Source organism: Cyprinodon tularosa, unplaced genomic scaffold (genome assembly GCF_016077235.1).
Source record: "Cyprinodon tularosa strain WSP-4 unplaced genomic scaffold, ASM1607723v1 ctg139, whole genome shotgun sequence".
NCBI classification, from domain to species: Eukaryota; Metazoa; Chordata; class Actinopteri; order Cyprinodontiformes; family Cyprinodontidae; genus Cyprinodon; species Cyprinodon tularosa.
Genome location: NW_024038210.1, coordinates 507,670 through 529,371, shown reverse-complemented (window position 1 = coordinate 529,371; position 21,702 = coordinate 507,670). Strand labels below are relative to the sequence as shown.

The following is a 21,702-nucleotide window of genomic DNA, read 5'->3' as shown; positions in this document are numbered from 1 at the left end:
TGGGGGGGGGGGAAGCATGGAGGACAAGGTGGTAAGAAAAAGAGCAGTAAGAAAGGCATAGCAGGGTTAAAGCACAGCCTCCAATAAGTGCAGGCTGGTTATAACTGAGCAGAAAACATAAAAAAAACAAACACCATGTAAAAACAAGCTGAATAAAGAAGCCACTTTCAAGTTGAACATAAGGAATGCACACAACTCTGCTGAATATACCACATTTATTACTTTTGAACTGATTAATAGAAAGAGTGGGGGCAAGGCCACTCGCATCAGTCATAAGAAAACAGAAAAAAAAAAGAAAAGCAGCCCATAGCAACAATGACTTAACTTATTCAAGAAAAAATAAAGTCCAATGAAGATGGCCTCATTTTCCCCCCCCACGTAAAATTATATGGTGAGCAAAGCTCATCAACTTAATATTTTGACCAATTTAAACATTTAACCAATTCCTAACTGGTCCTGTCACCATCCTCTTGACCCCTCCTCCCCGCACTCCAACATATGAAAACGGATGTTTTTTTTTTCCTTTTTTTTTTTAACAAGCAACCTGCAGTCCTCGTTAACAAAAACATGACAAGCAAGGACAAACAGAAATTCTGAGGTGAGAATAGTTGGCACCAGCCATCGGTGAAGAATCCACTGAGGAGGAAGCTGCTCTTGCCTTCTGGTTTGACGCTCAGAGCCGGGTTTGCAGAAAGGCTGTTAAAGATGTCCATCTTTACTTTGGGACACTACATTTTTCTATTGGATCTCTGATCTTTAAGGTTTCTGTGAGAATTACACTCCATCTTGGACCATAAAAACAGATGCAGATCTTTTCCTTTCATTACAAAAAAAGAAAAAAGAGAAAGGAAAAAGCAGCATACAAGGAAAAAGCATATGTAGTGGAATGGGGTAGGGCAGAAAAAAAAAAAAAATCAGCTAAGGACGTTATGCATTTAGTTGCAGTCCTATGAATAATCGTTTCCTTTTTACTACAAGTTCGAAGTAAGTCTTTAAAGTCAAAAGAAATCAAAGTCTTCATTTAGTTTTTTTTTTTCCTTTTGTCCTTTGTTAAATCTTCACCCCTGTTAGAATTTCTTAGAGATCTGAATGTAATAATGTGTCGGGGTGTACAGGGTTTCAGGAGGGACATTTCAGTCTTTTGACCAAAGCACCAACTGTTACTTGACTCGTCCTTGGCGTTCCTAGGAAAAGAAATAAAAAAAAATAAATAAATTAGAAATTATGATAATCACAAAGCAAAGACCAACTTAAGATTTCCCCTCTTTTTGTTTTGTTTATGTTTTCAACAAAGCACCAATGCCTGTGTTACAGAAAGGGATGTAAACAGGATCCTGTGTTCTCCACAGAGGATATCTCTGTATTAAATAACTGACATTATCAATACAGTAAAAAGCACACACATTTTTATTAAAAAGTCAATGTACCAGAGTATAAATAAACACCAGATGTGCATCGAATTACTCTAGAGAAGAAGCAAAGTTACCTGAAGCCTGTAATGACTCCTGTTGCTTGGGTTGCTGGGATATGGCTCGCTGCCTTGGACCTCCACCTGTCAAACAGCAGAGGAAAAATGAGCAGAAAATAAAAATGAGGCAGCGTTTCTCATTACTGGAGGAGTGTTTTATTCATCTAGATTAAAAACAGACAGCAAGATACTAGAAAAACAAAGTTATGTTCCAAAGATAGAGAGAAAAATTACTGTAGGTTTTTAAAATATGTTAATGTTTCCATTGTTTGCTAGAAACATGATGTTACAGTCAAAGCTCTGTATTTGTTGTAGAGTTTTAAGGTGAGGAAAAATGATTTAAAAAATGCAAAACTGAACCTCGTAAAACCAAATTAAATTAGGACCGTGGAAGTATGTCTTCCATAAACATACATTAAATTTAACTTTAAATCTGTCCTGTTAGCAAACAAGCGTAAGATAAGGAATGGAATCAGCTTCTATCAGATCCCCCAACTTGTAAATAATTTTCAATTCTGCATCATTTCATCCTCATATCCTCTACACTGACCCTCCACCATGTAAAGATGAAGTCTGACAACCAAAGATTCCCATAAACACACTACAGATGGAAAGATGTTTTATGCTCTAATCCGATTCACAATAAGACTAGAAGTTATAAAGTAACCTTCCGGAAAATAAAGCCGTCTGAAAATAGTACTACATACATCAACAGTTTCTTCTGACGGCTGCATCACCACCTGTGACCTTTAGCATTTCAGGTTATGTCATCTTTTCCTGGTGTTTGCTTTTATCTGCAGCACTGATCCTCTGTCTACACATTATATTAACCTTTAAAATGCAAGTTCATGATACACGTATAAACTGGCCAGTAATCATTTAACCTTAAATGGTCCTTGACATAGAATATGAACATTGCTGACTAATATTGCAATCATTGCTTATGGTTCCGCCCGAGTACATGCACACAGAATAAAAATCAGCGTGGCAGTTAAACTGAAAAATAATCCACATGAATGCAATATTCACATATCTAGGGTATTCCCAGTTTATAACTTAATTCCTATTTGTTTATGAGATGCACAACACTTTTCTTTATCATTAAGTTTGTTCTTGCATATTAATGGGAAGTATATTTAAAGGATAAATTCGTACCAAAACTCACTCTGCATACAAATAGGATGCGACCTGTTGGATACACAATAGTAGGTACATTTGACACAGATTTCAGGACTAAGGATACCAAAGGTCAGAAAATTGGAAGCATGAGAAGGAAGAAAACTGTGGGTGTATCCAAAATGATATTATAACATCAATATTGCCAGGATTTTCTATTGTTATGCAGCTTACATCTGTTGCTCTGTGACAAGGAAAAAAGGCACAGGCAAATCATTGCAAAAAATAAAGATCAACAGCCAACCTGAGAAAAAAAATAAAACTAGCACAACTTATTAAAATGTTACGCGGCAGAATTTGACAGAAAAATCCAGAATTTAAAACACTCCATTCACCACAGGTTTTTTTTCATTGTGTGGACAAGGATTTAAAGACAAGTTTCAATCAGCTTAGGAATGCTGCATTACCTTTTTCACACACTCCTCCTCCTCTTGACGCTTCTCGTAGTGAGAAAAGTCATCGAAGATGGAAGTGGTGTGTTTGTATCCAGCGATGATCTTTAGCACTTGCCTAGCCTTGTCCAGCGGTACCTCCTGTGTGTCCCGAGAGTTGGTCACCGGCTTATTTTCGTTGTTCTCTAGCCGAATGTGCCTCAGCTGACTGTTGGGAACGTCTTTAACAAAGATCCAGCGCACATCAAAGCGACCCTTCCACTTGTCCTGTGACCACACGCCAGCAGATGTGTTGTAGTCCACCGGTGAGCGCATCTCGGCGACACCACAGAAGTGACCGCTCCCGTTCACGCTGAACAGGAGATAAAGGGGCCCTTTGCTCGCCAACGAACGGTAAGCGCCGTCGAGCCTCTTGTTGCCATGCTCCGTGCTGCACCAAATGTTGTACTTGATGGAGCGGTGGATGTCGTCCTCAGAGTAACTCTTGATGATGAACACGCGGCCCTGCTTGAGGTTCCAGTCAAAGTCCTTGGGGTTATAATTATTAACCATGCGTAACTTCTCCAAAACGGGGTGAGGCTCAGAGGGGACCCCAGGAACCACTCCGGCAGTTGAAGAGGGAGGTGACTGGCCTGTCCCATTTCCACTAGCGTCTCCAAATCCATTGGCCCGGTTTCGTGGAGGGACCCAGCGAGTAGGCTGAGAAGGCTGCTGCTGTTGGCTAGGTGGGGGACCCTGGGAAAGAGGCTGGGGTATCTGAGCCATACCTGGCTGTCCAGTAAGAGGAAGATGATGCTGCCCCAGCTGGGAAATGGGTGGAACCAGCTGTCCATTGCTCAGAGGCATCTGTGGGTTCCCCGCAGCTGTAGCTCCAGGCTGCGGAGAAGCCTGATTAGGCGGCTGCCCGTTGCTGGGAATAGGGGGCACCTGCTGAGGGGTGGCAGCTTTGGGCATGGTGCCCTTGTTGTCCCAAGTACCAATGTCCATGTTGTGTTTAATGGGCGGAGGAGGCAAATTAGCACCTGCCATGCCGCCCTTGGTTTTAAGCTTGGGTTGAGGCTTGGCAGGTTTGCTGGCAATATCAGCCCAGGAGGCTGGCTTGGCTGGAGCAATTGAGACAGGAGGCATGCTGGGAGGTCCGACAGAAGACACGGGCCCCAAGGGGCCCCCACCAGGTAACCCAGAGCCAACCACCTTTGGAGCAATTTCTCCATTCCCACCAGGCGCAGCCCCACTAATTTTAAGGCCTGCCATGCCCTGGTCAAGGCTGTTCATACCTGGGGCCTTGTTGAGGGGTTCGTTGGCAGCAGGTGCAAATGGAGACTGTCCATCAATCATGGCACCCCCAAGTGAGCTGGGAGCATAGGCATAGCTGCTGCTGTAGCCAGAGCTCTGTGGCGTCCCCGACTGTCCCTGAGAGCTGCTATTGCCCCATGCTGAGAAGTCGATGCCACTTGGGAAAAAGTTGAAGCCGTGCTGGCCCAGGAACGGGTTGCTCCCCAGGGGACCCGGTTGGCCAAACATCGCGTCTGGGAGGTAGTGGGGTTCACCATTGCTCAGCTGTCCATAGGAGGCCAGGTAAGGCATAGGAGGGTCCCCACCAGTGGACCAAGCTGCTTCATTTAGGGAGTAGGAAAAGCCAATGGAAGGGCTGTAGTAGCTGGGCATGTACGAGTCCGACATGGCCGTATAGGCATTGCTCTACAACAGAAAAAAAATACAGTTTATATACGGAAAAAAAGATATATACTTCAAATGAATTGTGGGCCATTTGAAATACCCTTTAAGTTCACTATGAAGTTATTGCAGGCATTTTAAAACCTATTGAACTTTAAATTATAAAATGTCAATTAAAATGAAGGATTGGCACAACTTTTACACCGGTGCGTCCCCCAAATATCTGCTTAAAACCAGTAAAAAACGAATGGCTCATAATACCTTCACCTTAAAAGTGGCTTAAAAATCAAAGAAACGAAAAGTGAACCTTGAGCTCCAGGCCTATGTTATTCAAGGCAATAGAACACAATAGGAAGTCAAAACCTTAGGTAGCCAAGATAAAAAAAAAAAGGTTATTTTTGCCATTTTATGCAAGTCAATCTAAAATGGACATTTAGATTCAGTTTCTGAACTCCACTCCCATCATAAGCAAAGAGTTAAGTGTTTATGATCCAACAAAGCCAGAGAAAATGAAGACCCACTCAACACCTTTCCTCAAACGCTCACCTGTCTGGCCTGAGTATTCAGGTAAGGCTCAAACTCATCGTCATTCAAAGTATCCTTTTGGGTCACAGCTCCGTTTTGCACTGAAAAGAAAGTAAACAGGTTTTGTGACAGATGCAAAAATTCTAATTTCTACATTTACAACATACTATAAAATTAAAGATATTAGAGGATAAGGGAGCTAGCATTGGACATTTAACAGAACACAAATGTTTTTATTTTAAGAGACCGACGAAAGAAACTGAAGAAATCAGCAAGAAGAAATATACTTGAAAGCGTAAAATAACGAAACATGAAGAATTAAACTGCCAGCTGATCAGAATTTAGATCCTACATTATCCAGCTACGAGGCCATCAGTGAATCTGGGATTCATTGTTAGAGGAGATACCAGGGGCGTCTCTAGGTTTAAGACACAAGGGTGGCTCAGCCCTTAGAAGATAATGCGCGTGCGTAGCGCGCGCCGAATTTTTTCAGTGCACCTGCTAAGGCGTTGTCTAAGACAAGGGTGTAACTTTGTGTTGAAAGTTGGTGGGGACGGCTCATAAGGAAAGGGAGCTACCTGCGCGACGCCTTTTTTTTTTTGTTGGAAAGGATAAAGCCAAAAAAATGCGAATAACATTTATCAATTTAATGCTTACAGTTGAAAACATAACTGTTACAATATTCACTTATATATTTTGTGCAAAAAATATCACATAAATCTAAACAGACAGTACAAATCAAAGAAATATATCCATTTTGTAGAACATTTATTGACAGTCAATTTTGGGTCACTTTTTAAAATTAATTTACTTTTAAACCAGGACTCGGACAAGATCTTATGGGACCTTAAGCAGAATATGATTAAGCAACTCCGTCTTTCTGTCCAGAACATCCACCAGCAGGGTATCCAGGGGGGGGTTTACCATTAGGCAATACTAGGCAGTTGCCCAGGGCCCCAAGTTCTGGGGGCCCCATAAAACTCTGTTTCCATGTATGGTTAATACAACTAATCCTTATTTGTGCACATTAATTATGTTTTTGATAAAAATCCTTTGGCTAAAATGCCATCAGAACGCTGATAAATAGAGAGGAAAAAGGGACAAGAAGAGAGGGACAAAACCTAGAACAGATAATGGATGTCTATTCTATTAACATTTCTCTATCTGTAGAATGGGTCTGTTTTATGGGTTTTCTTCTCAGGGGGCCCCCTGCCTGTCTTTGCCTAGGGCCCCAAATTTCCTAAATCCGCCCCTGAGGGTATCAATACTGATTTGATAGAATCTGGGAGAGCGGACTATGTTCAACCATCCATTTTCTTTAACCTTATCCCTCAGTGGGATCAGGAGGTGCTGGTGCATATCTCTAGCCACGTTCTGGGTGAGAGGTGGGATCACCCTGGACAGGTCACCAGTCTGTCGCAGTATGTTCAACCAGCTTAAAAGTAATCGGTAATCAGATTTATTATTTGCACTTTTACTAAGTGAACTTTCTAACTCCCTTAAATCTGAAATTCCAATGCCAAAATTGTTTAAATCTTTTATCTTTGGACCCCCTGCAGAGTGACGTCACACCTGCAAGATCCTATCCTTACCTTCCTGCTAGATTGCAAAAAGCAGCTTGCTCATGAGTTGTCAACTTAACACGCTAAATCTTAAATGTACATGTACATATAAAAGAAAAAGGGGCGCAGTGCTTGCTACTGAATGGCAACACTATCAAAGTCAGGAAAAAGTTTTAAGTAAAGCCGGGATTAAAACAGTAGCTACAAGAAGCTTCAAATAAAAGGTGTTCTTTATGTTCAACCTAAACACCAACTCCGATAGACCATCAGTAGAGCAGGTGTTTAAATTAATCAATCACTGCTGCGAAAGCTTATAGCAGTGAAAGCTAATATACCACAGCCATCACTTAATAAACGCAAAATAAACAACCCTCTAAAAACGGAAAACTGTAATGGACTGAAAGTCCTGTTTTTTATGTGGGAAATTATTTGCGTGTGTTTTAGTATAATTCTGATATATTGGCGCTGTTGTCTGTTTCTATGGCAACGATACTGAATGTAGTGTAGCTTAGAGACCTGCATGGGTCGAGTTTTACCAACCCGCACCCGCCCGAACCCGTTAGGATGACTACCGAACCCGACCCGTCACCCGCGGATATCTTCAATTCAAATGTTATGGGGAGAGGGCGGAGGGGGGTGATGGGGAGAAAGCGAGAGGCAACAGATTCTTTTTTCTGAGTTTTTTTGTCGGGGTTTGTGGACGGTGAGCAGCGGGGAGAACTTTTTTTATTTTCTTTATGAGGAGCGGCATGAATGGGGTTTTAATCAGATATACACAGCACCGAAAGCAAAATACGTGTACAAAATATTGGTGGGGACATGTCCACACCAGTCCTTAAGGAGGTTACGCCTATGATTGTTCAGATTAACTTGTCTTCTTTATGGCTTTTATTCGGTGCTTTACTGCATTTGTTTTGGGAAAATATGAGGAAAAAATAAATACAGAAAAAAAAAATATATTTTTTAAAATCGCAAAATAATTATAGGGTGGCTAATGCCAAAGAAAGGGTGGCTGAAGCCACCCTTAAATAGGTCTAACGACGCTTATGGGAGATACATTTGAAGCTGTATTGTCAAATGAATCATCCTATAAAAACTGTAACTTATTTGCCATCACAGGCTGAGTTTTCAGGATCTTTAATGAAAATGTAAAAAAAACTGATTAACAATAAACTTATTTGTAACCAAATTACTTAATTCCATATATATAAAATCAAGGGAAAAAAACGTTCATAAAACGATCTGGTTCAGTGGTTTGTGGGCGAGCTGATTTAAAAAAAAAAACAACCTCAGTCTGTTTTCATGTATTAATAGATTAACTGATCTGATAATCAAAAAACGGATGTATAACCTGTGTGAAAAAAAAAAAATGTTCATGCTGATGCCAGTTTCAGGAAAAGTTAAATTTGTGAACAAGTGTTGGAAATTGTGATGGCAATATCTATTTTTCTGCTCTTAAAATTAGCATCTCAGCCACTAAACATAGATAATGGGTAAAAAGATAAAAGGAGGGGAAAATCCATTTCACTGGTTTAGCATTACTTCTCTATGAAGAGCAAATCAAAGGCACTTTAAAATTTGTATTGTGTCCAACCAAATCTTGCGTCCAGGCAACCCTTTAAAAGTGTGATCACGACTGCTTTAATGTACATCTAATATCTCAAGTGCTCTAATTAGCAGAAGCACAACACTGTTCCCTACAATAGGATATAATATAACTTGCTCTCATCCTGTCCTTTTTAAAATGCATGGCTTTGTTTTGCTTCATAGATATTTTCCATTAATCTCTTTTCAACTACAAAAAGTAAAGTGATGAAGGCCATTTTTTTTTTACTCTAACTCCCAATGCCGCACCGGGATCAACAATTGTCAATAAATAAATGTTTTCTCTTACAAATCAATATACATTTTATACTCCTTTTAAGGGTAGAACACGCTAGAGCTGCAACTATTATCTTGCTAACCGATTACTCTGTAAATAATATTTTTTTTAAGTAATGTCAAAAGATTTCTTAAAGACGACTTTTTACAGAATTAAACCAGTTGAAACTAAAAACTTTCACTTTAAGTTATCTTGCTTGAGCATATTAACAGGCAAACAAGATTTTTTTTTATTTTTTTACCTTAAATGCAACATTATTACAATTAATACTGTTGTTTCCGCCCTACAAACACAAAATTAAGTTTCTCGTTCATATATATTGAGCCAATTTTGTCTTTAGAAAATTGTTCTTTCAACAAGAACGATTCCAGTTTGTCCAAGGGTCCTCAGAAATGCCTAAAACTTGTTACGTGACATTGTAAACCAAGAGAAGATACAATTTAAAAATCATTAATAGCCAGAGGTGTCAAGTAACGAAGTACAAATACTTTGTTACTGTACTTAAGTACACTTTTTAGGCATCTATACTCCATTACTTATTTTCCTCCCTACTATCTGACTTCTACTCAATACATTTTCACACAAGTATCTGTACTTTCTATTCCTTACATTTTTAAAACAAACGTTACTCGTTGCTTCAGTTTAATGTTTATATTTATTTCACGCCATGTGCGCCATCCAATGCAGATCATTGGCACAATCCAGATCTAGTGAAAACTGGTGTAATTGGTCATATAATGCAAACTCTCATTGGTTAGCTATTCATCAAATCTGTGCTGACGCCAAAGGAAATCATCAGAAGCAAGCAGGTGTTCTTCAAAAATGTAACTGAATGGGCTCTATGCACAGCTCCACTACTTCCTGAATTTAAGGCAGCTCCTTTGTTTCCTGTCTTTCATTACTGGACGAACTGATTAATCCAGGTGTGTCTGGCCAGTTACTTAGGTCATACACACCTGGATTAATCAGTGCATCCAATCATGAAAGACAGGAAACAAAGGAGCTGCCTTAAATTCAGGAAGTAGTGGAGCTGTGCATAGAGCCTATTGTCTATGCCATGCTACAACGTTGGATTCAGAAAAAGATGTTGAAATGTGTGAAAGGTCGGACACAGGCGAGATCGGGAGATTGAGACCAACAAGACCTCCCTCATCCTTGGCCCTATCTCAAAGAATTTTTCGAAATAGTCGAAAAACTCCGCTTTCAATTCATATAGTGGCGTCTGGCTGTTTTTTTTGTTTTTTTTTTAAAGGTTACTTTATACTTTATATACTTTAAGTAGTTTTCGAAGCACATACTTTTTCACTTTTACTTAAGTAAAAAGGTCAAGTTGATACTTCAACTTCTACCAGAGTGTTTTTAAACTGCAGTATCTATACTTCTACTTAACAAATGTGTGTACTTTTGACACAATTATTGGCTTTAAATAAGAAAATGTTGCGTTTTAACGCTGAAATTACCCCCAACTCCAAAAGGCTGCCCCACGCATCTAAAACTGCTTTTTAATCCCATTAATATACGTTTTAAACTACTTTAAATTAAACCATGTGTTCAAATATTAATTTCTTCAATGTTGGCAACACACCTGCTGCTAGTTTAGGAAAAGAAATGATCGGAAACGGGGATATACATTATGTAGCGTTAGAAATATAGATAACAGCTATATATTAAATTAGGAAAAAACGTATTTATATAAAATGTAGTATTCCAGTGTTAGCGGTAAGGAGGCGGTAAAGCATGTGTAGGGACGTGTCGTTCTGGGTTAACATAGCAACATGCTAACATTAGCATGCTATCAAGCTAGTCCTTTCAAGTTGACGGGCTCGGCTAACACTAGCCTTGAATAAAGGCACCTGCTGATTAACACAGACAAATTTCATTAAATTTGTGTTGGACACTGAGACTGGACAATAAAGGCCGCATTTATTGTGCTGTCTGGAGACAATAGCGTCCTAGTCTAACCAGGAAAATGCTACCAACGTGAACCATTTAACATTTGCGAGTCAACACTACCTGTGGCGATACCCCGGTTGTAACTTGAGGCTCTAAATTATGATTAAAACCCGTGAAAATGACATTTCAGAGTTGGTTTTAATTAAAATGTTTAAAATAAGAGTTAGAAAGGTTATAAAAATCTCACTTTTGGGATACAGACGGCCCTTTATGCCTATCAAGCTAACATCACTCGCGGACGTAGGATTTTCAGAGCTCACGGCACGAACAGTGCTGTGTATCCACAACCTCAGGCTTTGAGTAGCTCTTACCTTTATTAGCTTGGCCTTTCGGTCTCTGGATTGGGTCCAGGTGATTCATGAAGGTTTGATTTATGAGAAGAGAGGAAGGGGAAAAATAGTTGAAGAGATGTATATTCAGCAGTCAGATTGTTTTGCAGGTGGTCAGGCCTACTGCACTACTGAGCCACAGCCGCTGCCTCGAAGCTAAGCTACCTGCGCTAGCCGTCGCGATGCTGACAAATTTGGCCCTCGCAAACGTTCAGAAAATACCTCTTTTTACCTGTTCAAGAAGGCTGCTGGCTGACATGTCTTTCCCCCCCACGGCCTGTGTAACTGTATTGTCTCCTAATTAATAGTGGCGGGGTGCACAATTTGTCCGGCTACGACGGAGTTTCAGCCAATCACTCTTATCTCTCTAGTGAGCTTGGATTCTACACAATGGCGGGCTGCAGTTTGCTTGACAGACTCCTCAACATGGCTGGGCGGCCCTCTTCAACTCAGAATTACATTTATTCACATCGAACAGACGCCCCCTACTGGCTGGGAGGAACAAGACACCGATCAACTAACCCTGGGCCTACCGGTTTTAGATCTTGATGGTACCATTTCTTATTTAGATATTTAACCAAGAAATATTAGATATTTACAAAGAAATGCGAAGCATTCATATTTTATCAAGAAATATTAGATATTTACAAAGAAATGCGAAGCATTCATATTTTATTAACGTTTTTCAAAAAAAATGTCATACCCTGGTTTTGTCCAAGGAATACACTGCATTAGGTTGGTGTATCCCACGAAACCTTATCAAACTGTCTAGAAATATAAAAGTCGAGTAACCAAATGTGGAAAAGTGCACAGTTTTTAAGCCTATCTTTAATTTCTGTTTTTATTAGCAATTGCTTTTAAAAATGTATTTTTATGGGATTTTTTTTTATTACCTAAAAATTGGATACAATTTATTTTCCATGTTTTTGAGTGAAATCCTATATACCAATTTGCACTATTTAGATAGCAAAAAAAAATGATGTGACTAATAAGTTGGGGATGATATAAAGAAACAAAACAGACTCAGAAGCCTTGATTTTCTATGAGAATATTCGTAAAGTATAACCTACTTACTCATAATAGTCTCACTTAAGATTGCATGATTATTACTGCTTGATTTACAGTACAACAGTTATATCAGCAGGATTATATACCAGAAAGTTTGAATTATTTTTAAACAGGGCTTCTGAGGGAGTCATCTAAGCAAACCTATCCAGTCCACATGTGTTTTAAGGATATGAAGAATGTATTCTGTGGTCGGGGAGCTGGGTGCCATAGAAATCTGGGATACTAGGATTACCATTGAGGCCTATCTGATTCTTGCATAGGAGCAACAGCTGTCTCTGCATGAAGTCAGGCTAGTTATCAGTGAGGGTTAGACCCCATTGGATCACTTCCTTGTATGCAATCCTGTTTATGGTGTTAATGGATAAATCCTTATCAGAACAGTGCTCTTAAAACATTAAGAGAGATCGCTTGGTATGTAATGGCATGCTTCTGCCACTAGATAGAGTGGCAGAGACATTTTACGGATTGAGAGAGCAATCAAGACTTGAATACATGGTTTACATTTCTTATTAATGGTTATTGAATATTTCTTTTCAGTTTGTTTTACTTTTTTCCCCCATGACTCATTATTAAAAATAATTCTTGTACATCTTCATAGGAAATGTGGGGTGAGCTGGGAGCGTGGGGGGGCAACGTAAAATCCTGGCTTTTTTGGCCAAGATGGGGAACCTGTTGCCTGTTCTTAATGAAAAGGTAAGCCAGACAGAAAATAAATGGGATACCTTGTATTTAGAGAAAATTATTCAAACCAAGGACTTGCTTGGGGGCAAACAAGAATCCTTTACAGACTTAACTCTTTAAAGTACCCAAACAGAGCACATCTATCTGTATAGCCCTAATAATTGTTTATTTACTAGAGGCAATTAATTCTCTTTTTTATATCTTAGACTTAGACAAACTGTATTGTCATTTTGTGTGCCCAGATTGCACAAAAAAAATTAAATTTATTTGCATACAGCTCGTGAAAGTGCAATGAGATCGCAACTAAAACAAAACATGACCATATAAAGTGCAGCAGTGACAAGAATGTAACAGCGCAAGGAGTAAAACAGCATCCAAAAAAGTGTGCTGAAAAATGAAAAAAGTTTGCAGGAAAATGACAAAAAAAAAAGAGTGTAGAATGATGTAGTTAGCAGTGCAAAAACATATGGTGCAAGAAGGCCATAAAGTTTATTTCTGCACATGTATGATGCATAGCTCAGTTTAGAGTTTAACAGTTACATTTCTTTCATTAATGTTGTTTCTCTCTTTGAATTCTTTATTTTGGCTCCTTATCATCTGCAGTTATTATTTTTCCCTTAAATACAAGACATCAGGGTATACTGGTGACCCCTCTATCTATTGCAGATGGCCTGTGGCCAACCTCTGATCAAATGACTCAAGGACAGGAATAACCCATGCATGCACCCCCAAACACACGCATGTATAACTACACTTTTTTAAACAAGTAAACATTTTTTTTTCTCCATAATCTAAATTTACAGGCAAAAATGAACAGGTAGTTGCCAATAAGAGATCAAACACAAAGGTTGAAAATCTTAAATCAGTGATCAAAATCAGTGGCAGGAACAATAAGGGATACACAACTGGCTGGACTCATCAGTGTGACAAATTGGGATGGCAGACCGGTAGCCGTGAAAAGACATTTGAGTTGTCAGACATGTTTCAGACAGTAGCATGGCATGCCTATATCATATTCAGCCTTTCAACTCACAATCATTTTTGGGTGCTTGATTCTTTTTTCATTCCCTCCAGGGTCTTGTTCACCGGTGCGGATTGGGCATGTGGCAGTGCACGGAGAGGAGCTGGCCATTTACCATCCAATAAAAATAGCTGCGGTCTCCATGATGTCACCACTGAGTAAATCACAGATCCTCAGTGTGAATAAGGGGATAAAATGATACAGTTTAAAAAGATAAGCCTTTTTTTTTTTGGAAGTTTGTTTTTTCACTTCCATTGTTAAGTCTAAAATGTTTGATTTTTCTTGGTTGTTATCCAAATTTAGATCATTTTATTCCTATCTCTTTACAAATGTTTAATATTTTGTTTGCACGTGTAAAGGTTGGCTTACCTGCAACCTTGAACATGCAAAAGAAGAAGGATTCAAAGTCCTTCCCATTCACTCACAGTGAGACTGCCATTTTCAGCTGCTCACTGCCGCTGTAGCTGCCAGAAGGGGTGAACAAACTAAAGCCGGAGTCTGATCTCACTTCCATACCTGGCATTCTGGAGCCACAACACCATGTTGCTGATGAGGAACCCGATCAGTCGTAAATCTTTACTGTTTGACCATGTGACATGCCAAATTTGTGATTCTGCCCTCAGTCCACCTTCTGTATCTAGTTTCTTTCACCTTTTGCTACCTATGGCGTTCCTCTAACTGTTTAGTCCTCTAACACAGAGAACAGTCCTGCATCCTCTGATCAGTCCTTGTGACTTGGGCTCCCACATTTTTGACGTATGTTTCCTTTATGTCTGCTTTGGGCCATATTCAAACCATAAACTGTGATTGCATGTGCCTAGCTTCAATGAAGCAGGATGTCAGCCATGACAGTGATAGGAATTTAGCACCTGACATCCCTGCCAAGAATGCAGCCTTTTTAGATTTCCTTCTTTTCAGGTAAACCGTTAAAGAAAGGTGAGGCACCTTGAGTCATTGATGAATCATCATACATATACAGATTGACTCAAAATACAAAAGGGAAAGAAAAGCAAAAACCCTTTCTCAGATTCATGGCTTGTTAACATGAAGGAAATCAACCCAATAAACACCAATAATCCTCATTTTATTGGATTTCGTGAAGGTTTTATCAACATGTACGTAGTTTTCATTTTGTATTATTTAACATTTTTCATCAAAAGAAGTGCATTAGGTAAATATTTAGGAAGTTAACTCTAATAGTTAAAATTCATTTGATTATTATGATAACAAAATACTTAAAGAATACCCCTAAACCAGTGCAGGAAAATTCAAATAGAATATACAAATATCAGGAACACAAATAAAAATTTTTTTTGCATTAACACATTTTAGGTTATTATTATAGTAATAGAAATTCAAGATAGTTGCAAAAATAAACAAACTTGAGACATTTTCTAAACATACTCTGACAGGTAAATTGACAAGCTCCAACCATCCCTCTTCTCCAACTTAATCCTTCAGGGTCATGTGGCTGGTGCCTGTCTCCAGCAGTCTATAGACGACAGGCGGGGTAGACCCTGGACAGGTCACCAGCCAAATCCAGAGCAACACAGAGACACAGAAAAGACATGCAACTACACACAAACACAAGGACAATTTATGGATGACATTTAACCTAACAGTCATGGACTGTTGGAGGAAGCCAGAGTACCAGAAGAGAACCCATGCATGGATGAGGAGTCTACTCTAACCACATACAGAGAGATCCTGGGCCAGGAATCAATTTAGGACCTTTGATCTGCAAGACAACAGTGCTACAAACTGCACCACCATGCAGCCAAAGCTCCAACTGTTTATTCATTTGTTCATCATCCTTTAGAAAACCTTAAATTTGTGGTACGCCTCCACAGCTCAGCTAAGCAGTAACAATAAACTTTGAACCTTATAGGCCTAGCCATGTTAAGTCTGTGGGAGTCAAGGTAGCTAAAAGCAAAGGCTTGTTTTTAGTTTGCCCCAAGTCATTAAGAAGACAACCAAGTTGTGGATTCTGGTATTTTGGTCAAATGAGATTAAATGTAACCTTTAGGATAAAACTCCATATAAATTTGGACCTACTGCACATTACCCAGATCCTGCCAACTACACAGTAGCACATTTTGGAGGTAGTATAATGCTGTTATTCAGCAGGAATATTGGGGCTGATGGTTAGATGAAGTAAAGTTAAGCTAAATACACACTTGATCATCTCATAAAACTCCAAAAGACTGGAGATGAGGTAAGAGGTTCACCTATTAGCAGAACAAAGAGTCTAAACATTCAGTCTACAAAGAACTGCTTCAGGTCAAAGCATATTCTTGTGTTAGAATGGCTCATATGTCCAGAACAAAGTACCACCAAGAATTTATGAATATTCTTTAAAAACGAAGAAGAAAAAGCTCAGTTTCTGTATGTGCAAAGTTGGTGAAGTCTTATCTAAAAAGTAAACAAACTTGCAGCTTTGTCACAGTCTTGGTCTTCCAGGTTTTCCATTTGTTGTCCTCTGCTGCCCTCTTGTGTCCTCTTTCCCTAGCTTTGTTTTCTGCTCTGTCCTAACCTGTTTTCAATCCTCTCGTTAGCCCTCTCTTTGTCTCTGTCCCCTTTAAAAGCCCTCCCTCTTCAGTTCCTGTTTGCTGGATCCCCGTCTAACGTCTGTCTGCTTACCTCGTCTCTCCCTGGCTCCTAGAGTTTGGTTTTCTCCTGATGTCTCCTTGGTTCTGGTTCGTTTGTTATTTCTGTTGGATTTTTGATTCCTGTCTCAGTTCCTGTGAACCTCATTAAACCCACCTAAATTCACCTCTGCCTACTTGCCTCTGCATTTGGGTCCTCAATCCAACACCAAATCCTGACAGTTTTACAAACCGAACCAAGCTGGGCTGATTACAAAGGCATGCAACATTTTTCAGATATATATAAAAACAGTTAAAATTGTTCTTTTTTTCCACTTCATAAGTCCAATAAAACAAAGTTTTTTTATGTTAGGTGACAACAAATAGGGGGAATGTTTTTGCAATGATCTGAAAAAGCTGAAAAGCAGTCAAAACATAAAATTTAGACCTCTTAATTTTTTTCAACCATTCAAAATGCATTAAAAATAATGTTACTGTGAAAGGAGATTTACTAGAAGATTAAAAAAGCCCTGATTTGTGTAGATAACTATGTGACGAATTCCCTATTGAAAGTGAAATACAGATATGATTCTCAAAGCTTTTTCCTTATAATTGACTTAAGGGGTGTTGGATCTTGGTGGTATGTGAGGACAATACGTAGGTTGTCTGAGAAAGAAAATAGCTGAACACTTGTTCAGTGTATGACAGAGGATTTATTACCAACATTTGTGTAGAAGGTTGAATGAGCCGGACCTGTCCATATGTGGCCCTTTTGTAAGAGCGCGCCTGTGTGCCAGAGTGTCTTTCCGATGACACCGGGTGATGATTTTCAACAGCTGAGATGAGTTTGTGTGGAAGTGGACAACGGGGCAGCTGTACATCTCTGTCTTGGACGTATACACCCACATTCACACGAACACCAAGGCTTATAAACAACAGTGGAATCCAGATATCCAACCCTCCTGGGACTGCGCCATGCTGAGACCTTAATAAAGTACTTGTTGTTTCAGGAGGCAGCCTATAACGTTTTGGGTTCATATTCCAACCTAAACATCTTTCAAGGCTGTCACGAAATCCCACATATATTCTAAAACATCTGCAATATTTCAGATGTCTAAATATCTTACAAAAATTCAGTTGCAATGCTAATGTTTACTTTTTATTGCACTCAGATATTTCTTGCAAAGTCTATATACTGTTAAAGGGGCTGTTGCAATTTAAATAGAGTGCTAAATAAAACCAAGTTGCTGTTACTACCTCAACTGGCCTGCAACATCCAAGCCAATGAGAAGCTCTGGTGGTCAGACCCTTTTTTAATAGGGGCGGAGCAGCACTGAAGGGTCACAAGGAATGATGTAATCGGTGTTTATTTTCAGCATACACAAGTAAATGTATACGCCACCACAAGAGCTTGCTCACCGATTCACTCTATGACTGACAGATTCATTTTCTGCATTCAAAGTTTCAGGATTTTCATTCTGGTTCACTCCTTTGCTGTTTTTTATTTTTATTTTTTATCTCTTTGGTAACACTGGCTTAAATCTAATATAGAAATCCCATTTCCATGTGTTTTAGATTGGCATTATGAGCAGAAAAACTACCACAAGGGAAGACGAGTGAGAGGCAGAGACAGAAAAAGAGACGGAGACACAGAAATTTAGTCATGGCAGTTAATACTAATAGTGGCCTCCCTTCCATTCCGTCAGCTGCAGCTGTTGATCACGCTGGTGTAACAGTGAGCTTTCTAGCATTGCATCACTCTCTTTCTCCAAAGAGTACTTTGCCATCCAGCATTACCATGCCGGAAGCTAGGAGTCCTTATTGCGTGTCTTTTTCCAACAGCAATAGACAGAAGCATGGAGTAAAATGCTTATTATCATAACTTGACAATCCACATATTTAGTCATAAGTTCATATAAAGGGACGTGGGAATGTACCTCGCTATATTTTAAACTGTCTCATTGATTTAATTATTGGAGTGATTTGAAGACATGTTGCCAAATGTATTTGCTAACCACTCTGAATTGACTTCAGGTGTTCTGATCACTTCCAGTGCCCCCTTAAAACACACACACACACACACACCCACACACACACACACACACACACACACACACACACACACACACACACACACACACACACACACACACACACACACACACACACACACACACACACACACACACACAAACAAGTCATGTAGACTGCAACCATTAGTGCACACAATAGGTCCCTCTCCCTGTTTGTGAATCCAATGCATGATTCTGAGTTTGGCAGTTGCCAGAAAAATAGCTCATGTTAGAAAGCATTGTGTCAAGTATAAGGTCTGATGAAGGGTGGATCAAGTTTTTCTAAGTTGGGCTCAACTCTTGAGTTCCTATGGAGAAACTCCTAAAGCTCCAGTATACCAAGAGACTATTGACAATGTCATAGGCTACTCCCAGCTTGGTAGGAATAGAGAGCTTGGAAGAGTGCAACTCACTTTGGATTAACTTTACTGAACTAACAACAAAAAGTAGTTTGGAGCAGAGATTATGAGCAAATCTAACACCAGTGTTTGACTTGAAAAGGTGGGCCAGGGAAAGATTGGTGGAAAATGGGCGTAAATACATTCTTAGATTTGGAGAAAAAGCATCACCAGAGGAAATGTTATCTATTGGATTAACAATAGGATGAAACTCCAAGTAAAGGCCTGAAAACTCTGGTTGCCTATATAGTGCATTTCTGCAGGTGAATTAGACCATTTTCTCTTGAAAAAAAAAACCTTGATATGACATTTGTTGTAAATTGAAACTGTGTTAATGAATTTAACTGAATCAAGGTTATCAACATAAGAAATACATTTTTTTTTCAATGCAAACGTATTTGTAAAAAGATAGACAATTATGGTTTAGAAATAAAATGTAGTTATTTTCACTAAGTTTGTGACTTTGGTTTCTCCTTGCTCTCCATGAACACATTTTAAATATAAATTCATATCAAGGGAATTAAGCTAAAAGCTTTTTTTTTTTTTTACATGTAAACATACAAAGCCTTAACTTTAGAAGGTTTGCACTTCTTAAAAGATGGAGCAGTGATTTGCATTTTACTACTCAGCATGTGCAAACCTTTTTTGCCCTTTGTGCCTATCAATATGCAGATCATATTCTAGTGACCAAACATCGCAACTTCACAGGTAAGGGATATGCAAAATTTACTACCTGCAAAGCAATTTTTTAAGCTGAAACTAATTTTGGTCAGAGGTGTTAAGTAACAAAGTACAGTTACTTTGTTACTGTACTTAAGTAAACTTTTTTAGGTATTTATACTTTACTCCATTACATTTTTTTCTTCCACCTTCTGACTTCTACTAATTACATTTTCACACAAGTATCTGTACAGTACTTTCTATTCCTTACATTTTACATCCAAAACTAGTGAAAACCACTGTAATTGGATGAGTCATATAACGCAAACACTCCTTGGTTAGCTAAAGGAAATCATCAGAATCAAGCAGGTGTATTTCAAACTGCAAACGTGAATTGTCTATGCCATGCTACAATGTTGAATTCAGAAAAAGATGTAGAAATGTCTGAAAGGTCGGACAAAGGCGAGAGCGTATCGGGAGATGGAGACGGAGACCAACAAGACGTCCCTCACCCATGGCCCTATCTCAAAGAATCTTTCCAAATAGTCGAAAAATTTAGCTTTCAATTCATATAGTGGCATCTGGCTGTTTTTTTTTTAAAGGTTACTTTATACTTTTATACTTTAAGTAGTTTTTGGAGCACATACTTTTTCACTTTTACTTGAGTAAAGAGGTCAAGTTGATGCTTCAACTTTTACCTCTACTTACCGGTAATTAACAAATGTGTATACTTTTGACACCACTGGTTGTGGTAGCAGTTTTTGCATCTTTTTTAGCACTTCTTAAATTCAGCTGAAAACATGCAAATATTTCTCTGATCATTGTGGCCACAAGGGAGACATTTGTAGACAAGGCCGAGAGATCCTCTGTGCATGTAAAAATATTTGCATCATCAGAGATAACAATGATGTAATAATGTTAATATAGAAAAAACATCTACAGAGGATGGCACAAAATAATGCAGCCAGAGAGCAGAGATTCTTTATACAATGTAACTAGAATGAAAAAAAAGACTAAGCTTATTATTGGCACATGTTATAAATAAATAAATAAATAAATAAATAAATAAATAAATAAATACATTATTTATTTCACCCTTGGATCTATTGACCTGTGGTGGAATGCAAAGAACATCCAAAACAAGCTGGGAGAATTTACTTAGTAGATAAAAAGGTTTGCTCTCTATAAAGAAGGACTGCAGGTGAGGAATACATCTCTTCTGCATGTCTGTTACATCAGTAAATGCAGCAGATCACTTCTCCCCCTTTTTACCCTGAGAGGTGAGGTTCCCTGCATTCTCTGTATTCTGTGAGCTAGGGAGCAAACATTTCACAGGCATGGCTGCTGCTTTTATCTGCATCTCCAGTGACTGGCATAAAGAGCTGCTGCTCGGTCAACCAGGATCCCAGTGAAGCTGGGGTCCATGAAAATTTGAAAGAAATTATCTGGAGAGTACTATTTGATGCTTAAGATTTATTTTCTGCAGAAAGTGATCACAGAATGATGGTAGAAATGTGTTGCAAAGAGGTGCAACCTGGGATGTCCAATAGCTAAATAAAACTAATTGAGTCTGAAACATTTTTCCAAATTAATTACTTAGTTCTTCTTTCAGTGATTACTACAGTCTAAAAATGTTTTTAATTCAGTAGAACATTGTGTTACAAGCATGCATATGCACTCTGCACCATAAATTGCTTTACATGACATGACATGTTTTACAGTGAAACATGGAGGGGGCTAAGTGATGCTCAGGGACTCCTTTTCTTTCTCTGGGAATAGAATCTTGCAGGAACTGATGGTAGATTCAATTAAGTTAAAGAAAATTTTGTATTTTTAGTAAATAGGCTGGTGCTTTGGACAAATTGTTCTTTCAAACAATGAACCAAAGCCTTCAATAAAGTTCAAAACTTGGTTTCATAAGACACCTTAGAATGGGGATAGAGTTAGTGCATATAGCTTGGTATCCTGATGTTCTGACTTTGAGCCCCGCAGGTTGCCACTCAGGGTCTTTAAGCCAGACCCTTAACCCCAGACTGCTCCCCTGGTACCGCACAATGGCTGGCAGCCTTAAAAAATGTATAAAGGGGCAAAATTTAGGGCATACAGCTTGGAATCCTGAGGTTGTGAGTTTGAAATCCACGCCCACAGCCTGCCACTCTGGCTCTCTGAACAAGACCTTTATCTCCCCTCTGCTCCCGGTGTTGCCGCACGATGGCAGCCCACTGCTCCCCAAGGGGATGCATTAAATGCAGA

The 21,702-nt window shown here is 39.1% G+C and overlaps 1 protein-coding gene across 1 annotated transcript; it reads right to left on the bottom strand.

The window, feature by feature from the left end:
- Nucleotides 1-478: 478 nt before the first annotated feature.
- ythdf2 (YTH N(6)-methyladenosine RNA binding protein 2) lies at nt 479-11,406 on the bottom strand. The gene is made up of 6 exons (XM_038278149.1): nt 11,197-11,406; nt 10,947-10,971; nt 5,260-5,339; nt 3,052-4,737; nt 1,487-1,552; nt 479-1,184 (listed from the first exon to the last, which is right to left on the bottom strand). The coding sequence occupies exons 1-6, from the start codon at nt 11,221-11,223 to the stop codon at nt 1,161-1,163; spliced, it is 1,908 nt and encodes a 635-aa protein (XP_038134077.1). The 5' UTR covers nt 11,224-11,406; the 3' UTR covers nt 479-1,160.
- Between the last annotated feature and the right edge of the window lie 10,296 nt (nt 11,407-21,702).

What these genes read in the sequence shown, in the direction of transcription:
- ythdf2 (XM_038278149.1), bottom strand. Translation starts at nt 11,223, where the DNA reads ATGTCAGCCAGCAGCCTTCTTGAACAG. An exon ending in GAAAGGCCAAGCTAATAAAG is followed by an intron (nt 5,340 to 10,946) that starts GTAAGAGCTACT and finishes CTTTCTTTTCAG; the next exon opens with TGCAAAACGGAGCTGTGACC. An exon ending in AGGAGGAGTGTGTGAAAAAG is followed by an intron (nt 1,553 to 3,051) that starts GTAATGCAGCAT and finishes GCTGTTTGACAG; the next exon opens with GTGGAGGTCCAAGGCAGCGA.